We start from the raw sequence: 9,210 nt of genomic DNA on the forward strand, positions 1-9,210 counted from the left end.
GCATCCTTTCTGAGTTTGTCTCGGTTTGGTTTCTTCTTATTTCGCTTCTGATTGTCCAGCTTTCACTGCTTCGAAAGAAAAAATAAGTAATGCAGGAGTCTTTGCTGCTACTTTTACTGTAAAAACAACACATTCTCTGTGGAGCATCCCTAATGGATTTGGTTATTGTATGTTTTTTTTTATAGTATACACTATTTACATAAACAATTACATAATTACTGTACACAAAGATTCAGTCTTCGTGTCTTAGTATCAAATGCTGTTTGCACTGTAGCCTCACTGTGTTTAAATCTGTATGTGTTTTGTTACAGTTTAAAGGTTGTATAAAACAATAGCAAATGTCACAAAATGTTAAGGCTAAATTTAGGTTGTAAACACTGCAAACCGTTTCTTTAAAATAATATTGAAATAACCGTGAGCGCTGATGCTATAGAGGGCGACATAATGCACTACATCTGAGCTTGCTTTAATTTATGCCTTAACTGTATCTCTGGGGCTGTATCTCAAATGCCCCGATACATGTACACTATATTGTAAACAAATGACGCCTCGTTTACCCTATGTAGTGCACTCCAGCTCTGAAATTAAGTAATTTGGAATACAGCCCATCACTGTGCGTCTGACGTAGTGAAGAAAAGGGAAGCGATAATGTTTACTAGAGGAATAAAATATCGAGTTTGTGTATTACTGTATCGTATTACTATGGGGAATTTAATCGAGCTTTTCTAAAATATATACACAAACTAAAATACACGTATTACAATTATAAGGTAAGACATTTCATATACAACGCTTTTTAGCTTAGCTTTAAACAGTAGCCATGATAATGCTAGCTCACTGCTTGCTCGCTTTTCAACTGTCACAATGTTTAGTTTGATTTAATTCGCTTTACTGACTTTATTGTGTAGTACTTGATTATTTTAAGGTAAATTACACAATAAATGGAGCTTCTCGCTTCGTAATATTCCTTATATTAACTGAGTTAGTTCTGCTAGCTGTATTTAGATCATACAATTGCGTTCTAAACCAGATACTCCAGAACTGACTGGTGAGTACAGCAGTAACACAGATGGTTGTAGTGAAAGTAAACAAGCCACTTCATTACTGTAGTATAAGGTTTGGGATTCAGCATGTGACATTGTCAAAGTTCAGGTGCTAGGAACACTAAGTAGACAGGTTTGCATACGTACTTACCGGTTACTTCATTTGGAACACCCTACTTATACCGATCAAGACCCAGTTTGTCCTCAGCACAGCTTCAGTTCTTTGTGACATCGATTCCACAAGGTGTTTGAAGTATTATTTTGACATTTTAGATGTACTTTGATGCTGTGAATCTCCTGTTCCATCCACCACACCCCAGAAGTTCAGAATCGGATTCAGATCTAATGACTTGGGAGGCTATTGAAGATGACCTCTTCTTCTTCTTCTTTTTCCTCAGCCTTTGTCCCGTTCGGTTGCGGGGTCGGCTCTCGGCGGATCATGATCCGCATTGATTTGGCACAATTTTTACGCCGGATGCCCTTCCTGACACAACCCTCCCTATTCCATCCAGTGCACTACAATGCACTGGTTTGTGCATCTAGCGGCTAGGTCTCTATAGGACAATTCAGTGTTTCCAATTAGCCTGGTGGCATGTTTTTGGACTGTGGGAGGAAACCGGAGCACCCGGAGGAAACCCACGCTGACACGGGGAGAACATGCAAACTCCGCAAAGAAAGGACCCGGACCACCCCACCCGGGGATCGAACCCAGGACCTTCTTGCTGTGAGGCGACAGTGCTACCCACTAAGCCACCGTGCCACCTGCTATTCAAGATGACCTTTTGATCCTTGTGTGTTCCTAGGAACATTACATAAATTAGAAGGTGTATAGGTGTTCTCATTAAAGTAGCTGGTACACACACTCTCTAAGCACTTCATTAGGTACACCTGTATGGTACGTACATTTATTGATTGTTGTATTAACTGTGGTATACAGTTACTTACTGAATGGGTCCTCCTACTGACCCCAAATTGTTAGTATACATTTAGTACACACTGTATACAGTATATAGTACACACTGGTGCTCAAGTGTAGTGATAGTTTTTTTTTTCTTTTCTTTTGGTGAGCATTAATTAACTACAACCTTATTATGTTCAGATACTTTTGCTGTGACCCAAGTGGCATTCTAGTGAGCCTACCTGGTTCTAGTGAGCCAAACTTTTTAAACTTTACAGCTCTTTACAATTCAAATAACAAACTTGAATAACTGTGACTGAAATCTATGTCAGCAGTACTGAGATTCACCTCCTCTTTACATTTGTGTAAAGTTAACCTGACTAAATTAGGGAAATAAAAATGACTAAGTATCTCATGGCTGGGGTGGAATTTACCATATAATAGGAAGATGTGGTCCGACAAAATGGAAATAGAAAATGTGAGTGTGTTTGTTTCAGTCTCTATGACTTTGAGTTTGTAAGCTTTTGAAGGGAACTCTTTTTATGAGGTCAATATTTGTTTCTTTAATGGAAATTAGTGTAGTGCTTTACCTTTGCATATGCAAACTTTCTGTTATGTTACAGTTATGTTATAGCTGTGTCTATTCAGACCCTGCTATTCTTGTTTAATCTATTGTAGAAAACTACATACAAAGGGAATTTATTGGTAATCTTTTAAAGTTTGTTGTTTTCTTTACTTTGTCACTTTTACCAGAATGTGTTTTTTCCTAAGCACTGACTAAATGACTAAATAGCAGCCCTACACTATATAAAGCTTTCCTTGTCAGCTGACAATAGTGTCTGTTATGCCAGATTTGCTGGTTAGACAAACAGGAATAGCATTTAAGTCATAGGGACTTAATGGCGCAGCTCTCCAGTTCAAAACTTACCTCTGCTATTGGCCGGCGGGTCATCTACACAGACATGATTTGCTTTTTCTGAGGGTGGACGGGCTGAAAGGATTCCTCATCGCTGGTGCAGTTGTGGTCTCTGCTGGCTGGTCGAAGACATCTGCGCAGAGAATAATGGGGAGCAATGTGTGAGTCGCTGTACGCGATACTGATTGCTGTGTGAACCCACCTCATGCAGGTGAAGAAGAGCAGTTGGCTACTACACATGTCTGCGGGGGGGTGTGTTAGGTACAGCTGTTTATAGTCAGAGTAGAGGCCTGCAGCAGTAGAGGAGATACAATTGGACAATTGGATCTGACTGAATTGGGAGAAAAAGGGAAAAAAACCATAAATAGAAAAAAGCAAGGGGTCTTTGTAGTGGCAGTCAGGTACCGTTAAAGCTTTGAAAACTCTTAAATGTTGTGCGTTGTTCTTGTATCATAATTGTACATTATTCTTGCAGCTGGAGTTGACATATTAAGTGTGGATGTCACTACTGACCATGTTGGACTACGCTGACGTGAGTTTGAGCCCGGAGGAGCGGGTGCGTGCTCTGACCAAGAAGGGCAGCACCGTAGACGTGAACATGGCCGTGCCAGCTCGTCGCTACTTTCGCTCGGGCATGGAAATAATACGCATGGCACATGTCTACGCTGAGGAGGGCAACCAAGAGCACGCATTTGTTCTCTACAACAAATACATCACGTAAGAAAACTCTGGGGTGTCTGAATGTGTGTTATTGTGTGGGGGGAAGAATATGGCAGGTCCGATAATATTGTTCAGGTTAGAAAACCTCAAGGGATTTTAATTTTTGAATTCCTGTTTTTCAGATAACATTTGCTAACATGTGTAATATATCAGTTATATATATGAAACAGTTTAGGGAAGGCCATTTTCTGTTCCAGCATGACTGTGCCCATGTGCACAAAACAAGGTCTATAAAGGCATGAAGAAAACAACTTGGTTTAGAGCACAGAGCCCTGACCTCAGCTCCACTGAACAACTTTGGAATGAACTGGAACATCAATTGAGGCTTTTTGGCCAACATCAGTGCCCAGCCAAACAGATGTTTTTTTTATACTGAATGGGCACTAATTCCCACAGAAATACTTCAACGTCTTGTGAGAACACTTTTCAGATGAGTGGCCACTTGTAACTTAAACGATCACTTAAAGGTCACTCTATTTGAATACCATTTCTTTTTCCATGTCAAACAACCACATGGTCAGATGTCTAAATACTTTTGGTCATGTAGTGTATATTAGTCATCCATAATGGATCAGCATGCATAGCATTTTATTTATTTTATGTATTGATTGATTGTAACTTAATCTCTTGATCTGCTATGGCAAATTTTTTATCCTGACAGGCTTTTCATCGAGAAGCTCCCCAAACATCCCGAATATAAATTATCCAACATTCCTGAGAAGAAGGACACTCTTAAGGTATTGAGGCTAATTTTACTGGTCAATAACGTTTATAAGCTGTTTCTGTCCCACAAATGCTTGCTCAGATGCTCAGATTTGTTTTGTTTTGTTTTTACCACTGCAGAAACTGAAGGAGGTGGCATTCCCTCAGGCCGAGGAGCTAAAAAAATGCCTTCTCAAGAGGTTTGAGAAAGAGTACGCTGAGTATCTCGCCAAAAAGGTGAGTCACACCCCTAATGCTTTCCAGTCAGGTTTCAAGTCCACCCTGTGGAAGCTTGGGAATAATGTGGGATCAGATAACGGCTGAAGATCGGACAGGCTTATAAAACAAACAGTAGATAAACGTTTATTGGACTACAACAGCTAACATTTGATTGCTTTAATAAGTGCTTTTAAACTCCAGAGACGGCTGGTACTAAATAAGTAATATTTTTATCTAACAGCTTGTCTAGAGAGTTATAAATCACAGCAACACCTGGAGCAAATTTTTAAAGCTTTAAATCTGTAATGTTTACACATATCAGCTACAATGTTTTGTATTAAAAATCACACTTAAAATAATTAATAAAAAATATCTGCAGGTTAGAGTGGACGTTACATATAAATGTCTGTACATGTAAAATGTAAACACATGGATACAAACATGCCATTTATACATACAGAAAGTATTCAGACCACTTGACTGTGTTGTGGATTTGATCTTTTATTGAGTAATTGCCATTTTTAACCAACCAGTCATTTAATCATTTCTTATAACAAAGTGAAATCCAAACGCTGCACATATTACTGAAACTTAAAGCAATTAAACTGCTTGCAAGATTTTTCATTACTGTGTTGCTTGCTTTACAACCCTTGGTGTGCATTTTTGTGTGTAAGCGTGAGGAAGAGGCAGTGATGGAGCGCGAGCATTCACGGCAGAGGGAACTGGAGGCAGAGAAGAAGCGTGTGGCCGAGCTGCAGAGGAGGCACGAGGAGCAGCAGCAGTTCACCGTGTTCGAGGAGATGATCCGGCGTCAGGAGCTGGAGCGTGAGCGCCAGCGCATCCTGCAGGATTTCAACACACCTGTATCCCCTCCCCAGAATGCCCCCCTCATACCTGGCATCCAGGGCCCACCTCCGCCTTACACCGCGTCTCCCACACCACCTCAGAGCCCGTCATACCCTTCCAACAATCACAGTGCGTCATCAGGGCCAGCCACACCCACTCCTACCCCGACCTTTGATCGTTCACTTAAACCGAGTTCTCTCAACAGGCCAGTCAACAGTGAGTCACTCGTCTTACAATACCTTTTATTTTATATGTAATTAAATATACATAATCATTTACTTATAAATATTACCTTTTTACAGAATTTGAGTTAGAGCTGACTTGTAATAAGCATAGGGTTCCCATCCACTTCTTTTATTTTATTTTATTATCATGAACCACTTTGTCCTAGTCAGGGTTGCGATGGGTCCTGGGCACCCGATGGGTGCCCCCCACCCCCACCATCCCGGAATCGCAATCTCAGGAACTGGTTCAGGCACCTGTGCAAGTTTTGTGTAACATGGAGCTTAGCGTGGCTCTTTATTTGCAGTACAGCTCTGCATGAAAACCCAACAACGGCAGCTCCCCTTGATCAGTCTGGGGCTTGTGCAGGCGGCAGCAGATTCAGAATTATGAATCAGAAATTTCTTGATTAGTAGATAGAGGGGGGAAAATTCTTAAATGAGTAGCTGTTTTGCAGTGAATTGGTATCATTTTTGGTTTATAACATCTCACAACCTGGTCGCTGGAGAGGTACACAGGTTTTCTTCCACTTCCCAAAAAAAGCAGGTAGAAAGTTAATGAATAAGTGTGTATTGCCCTGCCATGGACTAGTTTCCCAACCCAGTTTTCAGGTGGAGTTTGATTCACCAAATTCATAAATGTAAAATTTTTTTTTTCGATTTTCTCTCATTGCTCATCAATGCAGTGTATAGCAGCTGGAAAGAAAGGTAGTGAATTGCCTTTGGTGGCTGGTTAGATTCTTTTGTCTCTTGCAGGCACATCGGTGGATAAATTGAGACAGGTTTCCGTTCCCGCTGAGCTCTGCAATAAGTTCTTGAACTTGGCAAACAGCAACACCATGAGAGCCGTGGAGACGTGTGGGATCCTCTGTGGTCGTCTGGTACTACACATTTATCCACCTTTAAACTCTGTAGTGTATAGCTATATTCTATATTTTATGATGTGGGATTTTTTTATATGATTCAAGTCATTGCAGTAGATCAGTGACTAGGTCTTTATGCCTTTATATTGGCTGCATTCAACGCGTGAACTACGAGCAACTATCATCAGCCCAACATTAATATATTATTGACTTGCACTGTACATGTTTTGGCACATTAGTGTATGTTAAGCCCTTCAAAAATTGCCAGTTTGGTTGTAAATATATCAGTAAAATAAACATTTTTTAATGGTGCTCCTCTAGTTGATGCATGTAAAGTGTAAAGGTGGTGTGTAGTGTATCATCATTGACTGTGGTGTGTTTCTCTTCTCCAGAACAGGAACGCATTTACTATTACACATGTAATTGTGCCTAAGCAGTGTGGCGGCCCTGATTACTGCGACACTGTGAATGAGGAAGAGCTGTTTCTAGTGCAGGACCAGCACAACCTCATCACGCTCGGCTGGATACACGTAAGTTTCTGGATAAACCCAAAACACCAAGCTCTGATCTAGTGTTGATTTCAGGATGGATGTTTGGACTAGGCATTATTTATTGGCCTTCCATGACATGAAACAGAAGATTAAATACACTAGATACTCCGCTGGCATGCAGTGGACCTTAAGTTAATGTCTAGTCAGTTTTGAATCTGTTTTTAAAGCTTGTTTTTGTTGTTGTGTTTGTTCAGACTCACCCGACTCAGACAGCTTTTCTCTCCAGTGTTGATCTGCACACTCACTGCTCCTACCAGCTGATGCTGCCTGAAGCCATCGCCATTGTCTGCTCGCCCAAATTTAACGAGTCAGTGCAACTCTGAAACAGACCATGCTAACAGTTTTCCTCAACACACACAGTTATTCATAAAATGATCAATCATTTGGAGTGTAGTTGCAGGCAAACAATTTATTTATTAGGATTTTAACGTCATGTTTTATTCATCAGTTCAAGTTTAATGTCAAACACAGTCATGGATAATTTTGTATCTCCAATTCACCTCGTTGCACGTCTTTGGACTGTGGGAGGAAACCGGAGCTCCCGGAGGAAACCCACACAGACATGGGGAGAACATGCAAACTCCATACAGAAAGGACCCCATTTAATATAGTCTTAAAGTGTTATTCGTACATTAGTGGGTAAATCCATATTCCTTTCCTAATTTTTTTTTTTTTGATAAAAAGGGCAACTGCTTCCGTCACTATATTGCAGTTTTTCAAACCCAGGGTTGTGACCCACCCAAGAGCCAAAAAATGGGTTGCAGAAAAAAAATAAAATTAAATCAACAAATTTTAACAGGCACAAACATGAACGAAACTTGCACACAAACGCCCTCTTGTGGAGGCTTTGTGTTACATCTTGTAAACCACAGTGGGACCAGATTGCCACCATTTTCATTAATTAAGCATATTTAATTTTGTTTTGTTATTCGTGTTGCCTAGGTCATGGTAAAAATAAAAAAAAAAGTTTTAAGGAACTTACTATATTGTAAATGACCACTGATTTAAGTTATTATTTGGATGGCATGGTGGCTCGGTGCGTAGCACTGTCGATTCCAGGTTCGATTTCCAGGTGGAGCGGTCCGGGACCTTTCTATAGGGAGTTCGCATGTTCTCCCGTTGTCTGCGTGGGTTTCCTCCAGGAGCTCCGGTTTCCTCCCACAGTCCAAAGACGGACAGTCCAAAATTGTCCATGACTGTGTTTGACATTAATGTCCTGTCATGAATGTAACCAAAGTGTATAAAAACATGACAACAAAATCCTAAAAACACTGAGCTGTGATTGGTTTATTTCCAGGACTGGCTACTTCAGGCTGACGGACTACGGTATGGAAGAGATTTCTACCTGCACACAGAAAGGTTTTCATCCTCACCCTAAAGAACCTCCTCTCTTCGTTGTAAGCACATTTTATATTTGCACCTATTTATTATTTGTGAAATAAACAATCCCACTTTCTAATTCTGAATAATTATGTTCACCAGAATGGCAGCCACGTCATAATCACAGAAGGCACCGTCTCCATGCTGGACCTGCGCTGATCTGCACCAACACCACAACTTGGTACAAATGAAGCGCTTCATACCTGAGCAACAGTTCTATTACCCTTAACCTGCTACATGGAGGGCATAAGTGAGAGGATGATCAATATTACAGGTGGTGGGATTTGAAGAGATGGTGCAGAGATGGTGTCTGTGCTTTCGATTACGCAAAAACTCAACAGAGAAAGAAGCCTGTACAGCATTCAGCTGGGAGTTCAGGGACGTACTTGTATCTGTACGGCTGTAACATTAACACACAAACACACAGCTATTTAAAAACTGACTGCTAAGTGTTTTAATTCTGTGTTGGTTTTTTTTGTTATTGTTCATTGTTGCTAAGACTGAAAATGGAGATCGTTCACACTAACGCAGCTCATCTGTAAATAATTAAAGCAAAATAATTGTTTTAAAACTGATTTTTAAGCCCACAGGTTTCTTTCCTTCTTTATATTTTTTTTTTACCCCTAAATCCAAGTCAAAATGTTGTTACCCTACACTAAGCAGACTTTACACAAAGTCCTTAAATGTTAGATGTTAAATGTACTTATTCACTTTATCCTGGGTAGAACCTAGCCATTGGTGAACACACATCAGTGCACCCTAAGTGATGGTCCCAAGCCCGGATAAATAGTAGGTTTGTGCTAGGAAGGGCATCTGGTGTAAAAACCATGCCAAAACAAATATGCATTTAA

General features: G+C 40.4%; 1 protein-coding gene across 1 annotated transcript; it reads left to right on the forward strand.

Moving 5' to 3' along the window:
- Window positions 1-627: 627 nt before the first annotated feature.
- stambpb (STAM binding protein b) lies at window positions 628-8,934 on the forward strand. Its single transcript, XM_062998668.1, has 10 exons — window positions 628-770; window positions 3,333-3,574; window positions 4,239-4,314; window positions 4,421-4,516; window positions 5,173-5,560; window positions 6,322-6,446; window positions 6,821-6,958; window positions 7,174-7,286; window positions 8,277-8,376; window positions 8,462-8,934. The coding sequence occupies exons 2-10, from the start codon at window positions 3,357-3,359 to the stop codon at window positions 8,516-8,518; spliced, it is 1,311 nt and encodes a 436-aa protein (XP_062854738.1). The 5' UTR covers window positions 628-770; window positions 3,333-3,356; the 3' UTR covers window positions 8,519-8,934.
- Window positions 8,935-9,210: the final 276 nt, after the last annotated feature.

The sequence above is a fragment of the Trichomycterus rosablanca genome, chromosome 7, assembly GCF_030014385.1.
Source record: "Trichomycterus rosablanca isolate fTriRos1 chromosome 7, fTriRos1.hap1, whole genome shotgun sequence".
Classification (NCBI taxonomy): domain Eukaryota; kingdom Metazoa; phylum Chordata; class Actinopteri; order Siluriformes; family Trichomycteridae; genus Trichomycterus; species Trichomycterus rosablanca.

Coding starts and splice junctions, on each gene's coding strand:
- stambpb (XM_062998668.1), top strand. CDS start 3,357: ATGTCACTACTGACCATGTTGGACTACGCTGACGTGAGTTTGAGCCCG. Junction 6,447..6,820: donor GGATCCTCTGTGGTCGTCTG/GTACTACACATT, acceptor TCTCTTCTCCAG/AACAGGAACGCATTTACTAT. Junction 8,377..8,461: donor AAGAACCTCCTCTCTTCGTT/GTAAGCACATTT, acceptor TATGTTCACCAG/AATGGCAGCCACGTCATAAT.